Here is a 13,162-nt window from a genome sequence, read left to right on the forward strand (position 1 = left end):
CATGAACCCTGGAGCTCACAGGCCTAAAACGTCACTTTGTGGTACCTCATTATTTCCCCTTTTATGGGGAAAACTAAACGGAGGATAGTATTCATAAATATTGGAATTATTAAAAAAACATCAAAAAGCATATCATTCAGAGAAGGAGAGAGACGGCACACTCCAAGGGTGTAGTTGACGAGCTTAATAGAGGGAATATATTTACGATTTACAAGAAGTCGGGTGATTAGGGGACCCGACACTGCTGTTGAAGGCCCCGAGACTAGCAACAGTGGGGAGCTGTTTCCACCAGAGGCCTGGAGGGGCGAGGGCACAGAACAGCATTGGTGGACCTGGGGGAGCTGGAGCCAAAGAAGAAGGCCGCCTCCGCCAGGAGCGGGGTGATGGGATAAATGCCTTGACCTCTTTCTCCTCTCATCCACTGTCTCCTGTCTGTGCCTCTCTCTCAGGTCAAACCCAACAGGAATGTGTTGGGGCCCAGGGCAGGCCGCCCCAAAATGTCCCACAATAGCATACTGATTATTTTGAATTAAAGTTATCTGAGAAGCAAAAAATGCCTTCTGACCCTCCTGTCTCTGTTCCCCTGAGAGCAGGAAATACATCTCCCCTGTGAAGGGTGCTCTCCTTGCATCCTTAGCACCAGAGCCGGGGATCCAGGGCCGAGAAGCTGCGGAAACAAACCCTGTACATTTACTGCCTCAAGCCTCAACTCTGCTTAAATTCCTCACTAACTACACATCCGGGACCTAAGTTTCTTTGTCCCGTCATTCCTCACAAATTTATTGTTTCTCTGTGTAAAAGATACATATACTGCCTGCTTCCTTCACTCTTGGAGCGTCATTTCTCTATGACCTCCAATACGTACGTACTAAATTGGGTTTTTCTCCTGTTAATCTGGTCTCGTGTCAACCTTATTATTAGTCCAGCCACAAGAACACGAGAAGGGAAGAAGAGGGGACTTTCCCTCGCTCCGACAAAGGCAGAGGGCAGGGAGCCTGAGTGACACAATCCACAGAGCTCAGCCTGCCAGGCACAGGGTTCAGAGGAGAGAGGGGAAAGAATATGGGGGAGATAGGGAAGGTCCAGCCTTGCCTCTGCTTCCCTTCGAGCACCGAAGGACTCTTTCCTCAGCTTCCGGCTCAGTTCTTCCACAGTTGCTGGCAGATTGTCCTCAGCTGCCTGGAACCCTCACCTCATGGGGCTGAAACATTTGGGCCACACTAAAGAGTTGGTGAGGATGTAGGAACTCTTGCACGCTGCTCATGAGAGTTCCCATTAGGATTGACCCATCAGAGACCCCTCTGGTTATACTAAATGAGGCTGGAAATTTGCAGACTTCTCAAGTTAGCAATTCCACTCCTCGATATACACTCTATAGAAACTCCAGCAGGAACACAAGGACACAGGTGTAAAAATGTTAACTGAAGTATTGTTTGTAATAGCAGAAACTTGAAACAGCCTAAATGCCCATCAACAGAAAAATGGATAAATAACTTGTGGTGTATTAACATGATGGAATGTTCTGCCGACTTGAAACGATGGAACGACAACATGGGCAAATCTTCAAAGCATAATACTGAACAACGAAAAAAGGTAGGTTGCAGAAGGCTATGTGTAGTGACACAACAGTTTATAATGTGTACATATATGTACATCATATATTATTATATCAAAACTTTATATTGTATATGATGTGTAAACTTTAACAAAACATACAATAATAGATTTATTTATGGAGCCAATATTTGCATTAATAATATAAAAACATGCCTGGGAATAATAACCCAATTCAAAGGGAGGGAGGAAAGGAAAGGAATATGGGGAGGGGTACAAAAGGACTCCAATGGTGTCTTTAACACTTTGTTTCTTTTGCAAAAACCTGAATGGCAAAATGGTGAATTTTATAAACCTGGGTGGCAGGTGATGGCTGCTCGCTATATGACTTGCTATGCTCTTCTGCTTGCTGGAATCATGCGTAAATTTTCAAGGTCTCTTAGATTTCATGAATTTCATTCTGGGACTCTTGGGCTCAACATCTCACACCACCCCTTTAATTAACTCACTTCGCCCGCATGTCCCTAAATACTTTGAACCTCCTAGAACCCTGCCTTCCCGGCTCTGAGAGACCCTCGTGGTCCTCGCCTGCTGCCTGGAATCCCGGAGAGCCCTCCTCGTAAACCCGGTGTTTGCTTCAGGCTGTTTGAAGAGCCACCAGCCTGCCCCTAAGGACACTTAACCACTCCTGCCTCCTGCTTAATCGCTGGAGAGGCTTCAAGCACTGCAGAAGAACTAAGGACAACATTCCCTTCCTCAGCCCGTGACTCTCCCCACTCCCATGTCCCGGGAAGCCTGAGGACAAACCTACAGAGTCAAAGGCTTTTTCCAGTAACTGTCACCCCCACAGGGCCTGGCTGCCCTTCAGAGCCCTCAGCATGTCTCCCCCCACGAGGTTTCTGGGGTTGTTGCCTGCGTTTCCAAAACCAAACACCCACTCCAGGGTGGCAAGAATGTCACAGTGCGGGCAGAGAGGGCTCTGGAAATGCCCCTCCTAGTCATTTTCCGAAATCCACACTAAAAAGGCGTTTAAGGATATACCTAACCAGCTTGGCCTTGGGTCCTCACAAGAAAAACCGAAATCGTCTTTCCTTTCCCTTGGCCCCCACTCCCACACACGCAGCCCTCCTCGGCCTCCTCCAACCCCCGCTAAGAATAAAACGAGGACTCAGCAGCTCCATGTGGCCTTCAGGGAAGACAAGACAGAGGCCTGAGAGTGCGGGAAGGCGGGCGATCTGTCCTGGTCCTGCTGTCCTTCCCCTCTGGGCTCCACGAGGGCACCTTTGCCAAGGATGCTGCCCCCCTGCAGCACTCCACACTGAGCACCCACCTGGCTGCTGGCCAGGCGGCCGAGAATCAGCAAAGAAACCCCGCCCTGGCGCTGACATTCCAGTGGGGGAGACAGGCGATTTACAAGGAGATAAATAGTCACAGAGTATCCTTGCAGGTGGAGACACGCGCTGGGCAGAAAAGCAGAGTGGGAGAAGGCGTGACTGGGGCCGGGGGAGACCAATGCCTCACTGATAGGATCAGGAGGCCTCTCTGGGGAGGTGACTCCTGAGCACAGAGGACATTGAACATGGGGTGGGAGCCAGGCCTGGAGACATCCGGGGGAGAATGAGTCCAAGAAGAGGGGCCTGCAAGCAAGTGATGGGAAATGCAGGGGCAGACTTGTCACAGTGCTGGGAGAGCACTGTCATGGCCACCACCTTACAGACTAAGAAACAGAGGGCCCAGGAGGTTAAGAGGCTTGCCAAGACCAGCAGCCAGGATTTGCTAGCTGAAGCCAGGCTGTCTGACTCAGAGAGATTACTTCCCGCTATCTCCCTATCATAGGACACACATAGATGCATGACCTTTATCCAAACCCTGGGGCAGCTGTGGGTGGAAATTCAGAAGCTTCCAATTTAAGAATGCTCACACAGTGCAGTATGGTATGGTCCGTCACACCCCCGGGGGATCTGGGACAGCACACAACAATTAAATATATTAACATAGCAGGACACAATTAGACATATTCATATTTCTGCAGCAAAACATACTAATCTTCACACTCAGAGGACCAAAAGAAGAATTGTTAACAGCCTCAGTTCAGGTGAAGTTTGCCACCAAATTCAGGTTAGTTACCAAAATAACAACAAAAAACTTCTGGTTTTCGGAGCCTTTAGGATTTCCACTAAAGCTTGGGGGGCGCAGCGTTGCAACTTCTGGAAATGTCAGCTCTGTGAAGACAGGCTGCAGAGAGGCCAGCTGGGAGCGCCGTCGCCCACATTCGCATCTTCGCGAGGCCCAGACCAGGAATCGGCACAAACTTCCTCCTGGGCAAAGGAGCTCCCGGCAGCTCGGGAGCGGCCAGCACCGCGCGGGACAAGGTGATGCAGGAGTCCAGACCGCCTGGCCGGGTTCGAAAGGGCGCCCCGAGAGCCCAGCTTTACTAAATAGGCAGCAAAATGAAAGGTTCCATTCAGCTCTTCCTACTGGGCCCTTCCCCGCTGGGTTGGGTTTGAAAACACGGCCAGAGGCAGAGAAGTGAAAGACGGGAGACAGAAAAGCATCTCTCCTGACCAGTCCTGGTCCTCCTGCCCCGGTCCCTACAGAGACATGCAAACCAATGCTGAGCCCCCTCCCTGGGCTCCTCCTCTCACTCTGCCTTGGCCCCTCTCTCCTCTGCTCAGCCCCTGGGAAGGGTCAGAACCCGAGGGAGGCTGAGGGGGCGGGGCAGAGCTGCCAGGCGCAGAAACGTCATTTCTTCCTTCTGTCCCTCAGCCTGGCAAGAGGCAGTGGCGTCATCCCCACCCAAGGTCAGGTGCAAACCCGTGGTCCGGCGGCCTCCACTTCTGCCCCAAGCAGCTTAAAGATTCACTGAGAATCAAAATGCAGCAGAGGTAAGAAGGAAATGATACAAGCCCAGATTTTCCTTGGGAAATTGGGAAAGTAGCCAGTCATTCATTCATTCACTCCATTATTCTACAGAGGTTTGTTGAGCACCTACTATGTGCCAGGGGATTGGGATACATCTGTGAAGAAAACAACAAATGCCCTTGTCCTCACTGGAGAGGGAGTCAGACTTGGATTCAAAATATCACAATGTGCAAAGGTGATGGGTGCCTGGGGGGCGAACAGCGCAGGGCGAGGGAGACCAGGGTGCCTGGGGAAGGAACTGAGTTTTAAATAAGGTGTCAAATTGAGCAGAGTCAAGAAGGAGGAGCCATCCAGAGAGTCTGCGGGAGAGTGTTCCAGGCAGAGGGCACAGCCAGGGCAAAGGCCTGGGGGAGCGATGTGCCTGGCAACTTCTAGTTCAGCACAGAGGCTGATGAGACCAGAGCTGAGTTATCAAAGGGGAGGAGGAGGAGAAAGTGTAGGGGCAGAATGCGCAGGCAGAATCACTCAGGGGCTTGTCACACAGGGCTTTGTCTTTCATTCTGAGCGAGAAAGGGAGAGTTGGAGAGTTTTGAGAAGAGCCCATCAGGGTGTTGGTTAGAAGAATCACTCTGGTATCTGCAGGGCTTGGGGATCATCAGACTTGGGGAACCAAGTTGAGCTCTAAGCTTCTGAGTAAAGAGGTCCACTATGATCCCAGGATTGTAAGACAATATGTATGGTTTGCACAGGAGCTGGGAGGGAGCCTGGAGAGCCCATGAGGAGGCTGCTGGAGTTCTGGTCTGCAGTAGCCAGGTGGTGGCACTGTGGACAGGGCGTAGGGCAGGAAACCCAGGCACTATTTCAAAAGTATAATCCAGATAGGAGACAGTGGATCAGTCTAAGGAAAGCAGCAAAGATGAGCCATAAACTTTCTGACCTGGGAAACTGGACTGTGGTGTATATTAATAAAACGCCCCAAATTAATAAACTGACATGAACACTCTTTAGATGCCCCATCCTCCAACCTCATGCTGTGTCAAGTCCGCCTCTTACACAAACCACCGTGCTGGGGAGCTCAGGCTAAGTTTGTTCTGGCTGCGTTTGAATTCTGGCTGTCTACAGATGAAAATGTATGGGGTTGTTATTTGTTGTGGGGGGTTTTCTTTAAAACATTTTTTTTTTAAGATTTTATTTTTTTTCCTTTTTCTCCCCAAAGCCCCCCAGTACATAGCTGCATATTCTTAGTTGCGGGTCCTTCTGGTTGTGCCATGTGGGATGTCGCCTCAGCGTGGCTTGATGAGCAGTGCCATGTCTGCGCCGAGGATTCGAACTGACGAAACACTGGGCCATCTGCAGCGGAGTGTGCGGACATAACCACTCAGCCACGGGGCCAGCCCCCCTTTAAAACCTTTTTTTAAAAGTGGCACCACTCATTGAGACACACTGGGGTGGCATCCCACATGCCACAACTAGAAGGACCCACAACTGAGAATATACAACTATGTGCCAGGGGGCTTTGGGGAGAAAAAGAAAAAAAATAAAATCTTTAAAAAAAAAATCTTTCAATTGCATAAAATTTGCTATTTTAGCCATTTTCAAGCATACCATTCAGTGGCATTAATTGCATCCACAAAGCTGTGCATGTCGTGCTTTTTTTATTAATTTCAATAAGCCTCGGTTTTCTCATCTGTTACGTGGGAATAATAACAAAAGCTGCCTTGAGGGCGACTGCAAGGATTAAACGGGATAATCCAAGTGAAACAGCTCAGTGCCCAGCATATAACTGACACTCAGCCAATGTTAGCTGTTTCCTACCTTATTGCCTCTCTCCTCCTCTGTGTCATCCCCAGTCACACTGGCCCTCATGGCATCCTCGTCACCTCTTGCTGGTTGGAGACTCCTCTCCTCCCCCCACAGAGCCACCAGACCCATCTTCCCAAGGGCAACATCAGATCCAGTCCAGCCTCTTGCTCAAAACTCCTCAGGACTCGCCACCATCGTAATGGTCAGTGTCTCTCTAACTTGCCCCAGAGTCACCTGAAGGGCGTTTTAAACCACAGATTGCTGGGCACCCCGCCCTCCCCCCGGAATCTCTTGACTCAGCAGTGCTGGGGGGAGCCTGAGAATTTGCATTTTTCACAAGTTCTCAGGTGATGCTCCGGGGACCCCACTTTGAGAACCACTGAGCTGAGGGATAAGGTACACAGCATCTGACCCCCTCTCTCCACTCCCCCACTGCCACCCCTGCCCCATCCGGAGCCCCCTCGCACATCGGCCTCGTTCTGCGCTCTCTCCCCCACGGTTCATTCGTAACACAGCAGCAGGAGGGGTTCTTTGAAGACGGAAATCAGCCCATGTTCTTCCTCTGCCTAACGTCCTCATGGTGTCCGTGCTCATTTCAGATAAAACCCACAGGCCCTGCCATCTCCCCCAGGGGCCTGTGATCCGGCCCCCTACCGCCTCTGCCTGCCCTCCTCGCCTCTCCCCTGCACACACCTGCAGATGCTCTTCTCTGTCCCAGATATTCCCCTGGCCCCTCTCTCACCTCCTTCAGATCTCTTCTGGAATGCCCTGCCTAACCTAAAATAGCAACTTCTTTCCTCTCCCTTCCTCCTCTTCAGCTCCTTAACCTGCTTCACATTTCTTTATAAGATGGTGCCATTCCCTGAAATTATCTTGCTCATTTACTTGTTTCCTGGATTATTGTCCATCCCTCCCCCATCATTAGAAGGTAAGACCATAAGGGCAAGGATTGACTGTTGATCAATATATACTGTCAGTGCCCACAATGATGAGAGCACGTAGGAGGTGCTCAATAAATGTTTGTTGAATGAATAAATGACATCCTAACTCCTTAGCATGGCACATAGTCTCTCCGTGATCTGACCTCTGACCACTTTTCAGGCCAGATTTCTTGTTCATCTCTCTGAGAACACTCCAACCATACTCAACACTTGTGGGTGACCCAATTGTTGACACCTCCAAGCCATCGGACAGGCCATTCTGTTTGTCTGGAATGCCCTTCCCTACTCATCTGTGTAGGGACGACTTACTCATATTTCCAGATTCAGCTCGAGCACAGCCTCCCCATAAAGCCTTCCCAGGCTCCCAGAGGCCGCCTGCCCTCTTGCTCCTTTGTCTGGTACCTCCCCTGCCCCGGCCCCACACCTTGTATCTCATTTAGATACTTGTCTATCTGTGTCCTCCTCAAGCCACTAAAGGGCAAGCCAGGGTCTCCTTCATCTTGTATCTGGGGGGGCTGGCACAGGGCCTGGTACCCATATACCCAGGGAGTGTTGGTCAAATTGGGGAAAGAATTAGTGGAAACCAACCAAATCTCTTGAGTTTAGATTTTCTTAATACTACTCTTAAAATTACAAAAGTAATACACGCTAATTATTTCTCATGAAAATACCCAAGTATATACAAGGAAAGGTAAAGTTCCTAATTTTCCAGGACTCTCTGGAGCTGCTCCTGACCCCCAAGCACTTCCGCCCAGGCGGCAGGCCAGAAAGTACAGGGAGTGGCGCCAGCCCAGCATCTCACCAGCTTCCCAGCAGGGTCCCATGGTGGGGCCGAGCAGAGGCGGGAACGGGCACCACCAGGAGAGGAGGGGGGTTGACTCGGCTGACCCCAGGGTCAACCTCTCCCCTCTACGAGAAACTTGGGATGACTTCTGCCTTCTTCTCCTCCTCCAGTTGAGAGAATGTGTGCCTGGTGCTTTCTTACTGCTTCAGAGCTGCCCAGGTTGGCATTTCCCAGAGAAGCTGGTAACATTAGTATCAGTGAAATGGATTTGTTGAACGTTCAATCTTTTTTTTGTTTTTCCTCTTTCCTGTTTTTGGCCTTATCAGAAACTCCAAAAATAAACAGATTCTTTCTCAAGCCGGACCCTCACCATAGTCTTGGTGTTCTCCTTCTGCAGAAATCAAATGTGACAGCAGAAGCTCCCTCAGAGCCTGGCCCACACAGCTCGCCTCCAAGCGAGTCTGTCCTTCTGGTTGGCGTGGGTGGACCAGCCAACTTACAGTTCAAAAGTTGGCATCTCGTATAACTTTACTACAGAGAAAAGATGCGCTGGTTGGCAGACATGAGTCTCTGGATTGCTAGAAAATTGTATTCCTCATTGGAAAGTGTGATTTTTAAAGACAATTTTTTCACTCCTAAAAGAGGGCAAAGAGATTACAAGACTGTGGACAGTTGGACAAAGACCAGGATGAAGGTGATGCTGGTGGTGATGTTGAAGAAGATAAGCGAGGTAAAATCGGGTCGAGCACTTCCTTCAGACCTACAAGTATGAAATAAAGCTGCAGGCAGCATGAGGGGTTTAGGTAAACATCGTAGAGACCAATCTGATACCCAACCAAATGTATGCCTCCCTCCAGTGGTTGGATGAATTTCTACATTGGCCGCTTCACCAACTCAGATCCGCAGCCTCCTGCTTTTGCTGCAAGCCAGCCAGGAGTTGAAATTTGGCCACGGATTTCCAGAGTCTACTGTATGTCACTCTTACTTCTTCCCCACATTGTTCCTGGCCTCGGGCCCCCAAGACCTACACCTTGCTAAAGTGCCCTCTCATAGGTTTGCATGACCAAATATATCAAGTCCAAACTTTAATATAAATAATAATTTACATTTGTCCAGTTACCTAAGGTTCACAGTTTGCTTTTGCATCAATTATCTGATCAGTGGATATACCCATTTTATGGGTGAGGAGGTTGAGTGGCAGAAAGATAAAGTGATTTACTCAAAACCACACAGCTAGTTAGATGCAGCACTGGAAGTTTTTCCATCTACACTGCAGCAGACCTTGAAAGGGGGGAATTATCTGGTTAATTTGAAATACAGAGAAGAAGAAGAGAGGTGTTGAATTTCATCCTTTTTTATAAACACCGCAAGGTGGGAAAGAAACTTAAATGAGACTCAGTATAAGTGGAGAGGATTATGCTGCCTCTAACCTGACATGACTTGGGCCCTGAGGGGCTGATTCATATAGGTTCAATAGTGCTATGGTCAACGACTTATAGGGTATTGTAGAGTCAAGCTCTGCTAGAAATGGCAGCTGGAGCTAGGAATTCCAATGGCCTAGGACAAACACCAGCCTCTCCATGAGTCAGGCTGGGACACATTCCCTAATGAGCTATCACATTCCTTACGTATTCCAGCTCACTTGAAAGGAAGAGAGAGCCTCCACCATGCCATTCAAAGAAATTCTGCAGCTATAGACATCTCAGAAAACAAGGTGTTGGAGCCAGCCTGGTGGGGTATTGGTTAAGTTTGCATGCTCTGCTTCAGTGGCCTTGGGTTCAGGGGTTCAGATCCTGGGCATAGACCTACACACTGTTCATCAAGCCGTGCTGTGGCAGCATCTCACATACAAAATAGGGGAAGATTGGCACAGATGTGAGCTCAGTGACAATCTTCCTCAGGCAAAAAGAGGGAGACTGGCAACAGATGTTAGCTCAGAGCCAATCTTCCTCACCAAAACAAAAGTGCTAATTGAGCATAACAAGATATTGTTTCCCACTGACCCTGGAGTCAATCCTTGCAGATACCAAAAGTTTTCAAAAAAAATGGTGGCCCCCAACGCTCTCCTTGCTCTACCTTGGTCCATCTCTGTCCTTCCTCCCCAGGCAAAACCTTAGAAGAGATTCTTCACAAAAGGAGATTTACAAATAGCCAATAAAATATGAAAATTTGTGCAATTTCATAAGTCATATGAAAATGAAAGTGAAATCACAATGTGATACCACTACACACCAAACAGAATGGCTAAAATGACAGGGACAGGCAATACCAAGTCTTGGCAAAGAGATGGTGATACTGGAACACTCATACACTGCTGGTGGGAGTGTGAAGTGGTACAACCATTTTGAAAAACTGTTGGCATGCACCTTATGACCCACTCCTAGGTATACGCCAACAGAAATGCTGACTTATGTTAACCAAAATATATGTACAAGAATGTCATAGCAATTTTACTCCTAATAGCCCCAAACTGAAAGCCACTCCATGCCCATCAACAGAATAGATAAATAAATTGTGGTATAGTCATTCAATGGACTATGAGAAGGCAGTGTGAATAGCAGATTGTGGTGAGACCACAATACAGATGAATCTCACAAAGATAACATTGAGAGAAAGAGACTAAACACACAGCCCCAAACCTGAAGGACATAAGGTGAGCTGGAGCTGTCTTGTTTGGGCTTGTGGGAGCCACTTTTTAAACTTTCAGGAATTTTTCAGGCTGGTTGCTAAACACAACCACTATTTAAAATTATATAAACATACAATTAAGTAAATTGTATTAAAATCAAATATAATGAATACTCAAAATTTATTCCTAATTTACAAAATTTTACTACATGTAAAATTTACATTTTTACAACATGTTACTATTATCCATGTTTTCGAGGTTATTTACGCCTACTGTATCTGTGAGGTCCAACGTCTTTGTTGTCTGACTTTTGTCTTAACTCCTTAACATAAATGAAAATTTAAATAACATTCGTATCAGAAGTACATTCATTCATTAAGGACATGAGCACCTCCTTTGCTGAACTGGGTAATAAACAGCTATTTATTCATAGTCTGATTTTGTCAAATCATGCTTGAATTGCAACTAAAGTTTGGTTACACTATAAGAGTTCCACAATAACAAAAATGAAAGCATTCTATGAGAATCAATTGTCCATACAGAATATACAGCAAAGAGTATTGTATATTTTGTTATTACTTGTAAAGTGTGGACATGACTTCCTGGACAAAAGTCCCTTAAGAGCCCAGCAAGGGAATGAAAATAGTCTCACGTGAAGACATATCATCATGAAATCCCAGAATACTGGGGGAAAAGGGATGATCCTAAATGCATCCAGAGGATAAAACAGGAACAAAACCAAGAGCCAGGTCCCCACAGACGAAGGACGGGTCATGGCAACACCGGGAGCTAGAAGAGAAAGGAGCAACGCCTTCGAAATTCTGAGGGAAAGGATTTCTAACCTCGAAATGTGCACCCGACCATACTATCAATAGACGTTAAAACAGAACAAAGACATTCTCAGAGATAAGACGTCTCAGAAAGTTTACTCCCATGTACCCTTTCTCAGGAAGCTTCTGGAAAATATGCTCCCCGCAAACAGGAGTTTTGACTTAGAAAGAGAAAGATACGGGATCCAGAAAACAGAGGTGAAGTGAACTCTGGGGTGATGATGAAGGGGATGCAGGGTTCCAGCTGTGACAGCTCCAGGGCAGCTGGAGCAGGTCAAAAGTTCCATCTCGTTTTGTATAACACATTTTCTAGGGTCCTCTCCCTACTGATTATAAGAAACCTGGGACTTGTGTTTGAATGATGCTTGGGTCAAAAACTCTTGGGTTTCGTTCAATCAAAAGAAGTGCATCTTGGGGCCAGCCCCGTGGCCGAGTGGTTAAGTTCGTGCGCTCTGCTTCGGTGGCCCAGGGTTTCGCCAGTTCGGATCCTGGGCACGGACATGGCACTGCTCATTGAACCACGCTAAGGCAGTGTCCCACATGCCACAACTAGAAGGACCCACAACTAAGAATATACAGCTGTGTACCGGGGGACTTTGGGGAGAAAAAGGAAAAAATAAAATCTTTAAAAAGAAAAGTGCATCTCAAGGCTGTTTTCTGGTCTGTAATTCAAGTGTTTCTCGGGCTCCCCAGAGACTTTTGTGAAAAGTGCAAAGTATTGAAGGCAGGACGGGTGGGATCAAGGTCACCAAGAAACCAGGGCAATAGGGCACATGGCCCGGGAAGGCTTTTAGTGAGCACTTATTGTGTTTCTCCAGCCACTCAGAACCAAAGTGACCACCGGGTGTTTGCAAAAGTGTCATGATGGCACTGTCCTGTGAGTCACTTATGCAGGTACCAGCTAGATGCAACAGTCTTCAAACTGAGCATGGCACAGGGCAGAGCAGGGGGTAACCCAGGAGTGGAGTGGGGCGGCGGTGCCCGAGGCTGTTGGTTATTAGTCACCATTGACTGTGTCCAGCACCCTCCCCACCACTCTGCGGTAGAGGCATGGCTGGAGAGCAGAAGGACTTCTTCCAAAACAACCTTCATGCAAATGAGCTCTTCCCCCTTGCCAACAGCCACCTTGGGAGGCCACACTCGTACGCCAGCCCATATTACTGTTTTACCAAAGGTTTAGAAAAGACCTCCTTGGCAGTGGCCAACAGCCCCTGTGTCATATTCTCAGTACCCTCAGTGGAGACAAACGATCATCCTTTGCGTTTGGAGGGCCGTCAAAGCCAGAGCTGATGTCTGAGGTGATACTTAAAGGGGGAAATTTTCTTTGACCAGAAAGAAAAATTTAACCAAAGCAGTGAGGTGATGGTGATAAAGTTCTGGAGTTAAACCCAGCAGCGCGGGGGGGTAACCATGGCTAGGTTTATGGAATGTGGATCTGGGCCAGCAGCGCTAACCCCTCACGTGCGCGTTATCTTCTCTAGCGCTGGCCCGGACCCCATGCGGGGCAGGCTCACTATCCCGTAGCACAGATGAGGAAGATGAGGCTGCCCGACGTTCAGCAGCCTGGTGAAGGTCTCACAGCTACTAAGTGGCAGTGTGGCCTGGGAGCTGGCTCCGTCTGCCCCAGAGCTTTTTGTTGGGACTCGGGGAGGGGGATGAGGGACTGCTCCGAGGAGGCAGCCATGTGCAGGGAGGGGAGACGGCAGGTGCAGGTCGGAGGGACTGGTCCCCACAAGGGAAGGGAGGGAGCGAGTGCTGT

The 13,162-nt window shown here is 48.4% G+C and overlaps 1 protein-coding gene and 1 long non-coding RNA gene across 2 annotated transcripts in view; one reads left to right on the forward strand and one right to left on the reverse strand.

Annotated features, from left to right (window-relative positions):
* The first annotated feature begins 2,737 nt into the window (after positions 1 to 2,737).
* On the forward strand, positions 2,738 to 6,421 carry LOC138923498 (uncharacterized). The gene is made up of 3 exons (XR_011437166.1): positions 2,738 to 3,926; positions 4,321 to 4,439; positions 6,267 to 6,421. It is a non-coding gene; the product is annotated as an uncharacterized lncRNA (long non-coding RNA).
* A 1,331-nt stretch (positions 6,422 to 7,752) lies between these two features.
* ANAPC4 (anaphase promoting complex subunit 4) overlaps positions 7,753 to 13,162 on the reverse strand; it is a 52,932-nt gene continuing 47,522 nt past the window's right edge. Inside the window, exon 29 of the mRNA XM_023638275.2 lies at positions 7,753 to 8,704. Within this exon, the coding sequence (XP_023494043.1) occupies positions 8,699 to 8,704 (6 nt within the window). The 3' untranslated portion in view covers positions 7,753 to 8,698. The remainder of the gene's footprint in view (positions 8,705 to 13,162) is intronic.

Source organism: Equus caballus, chromosome 3 (genome assembly GCF_041296265.1).
Source record: "Equus caballus isolate H_3958 breed thoroughbred chromosome 3, TB-T2T, whole genome shotgun sequence".
Lineage (NCBI taxonomy): Eukaryota > Metazoa > Chordata > Mammalia > Perissodactyla > Equidae > Equus > Equus caballus.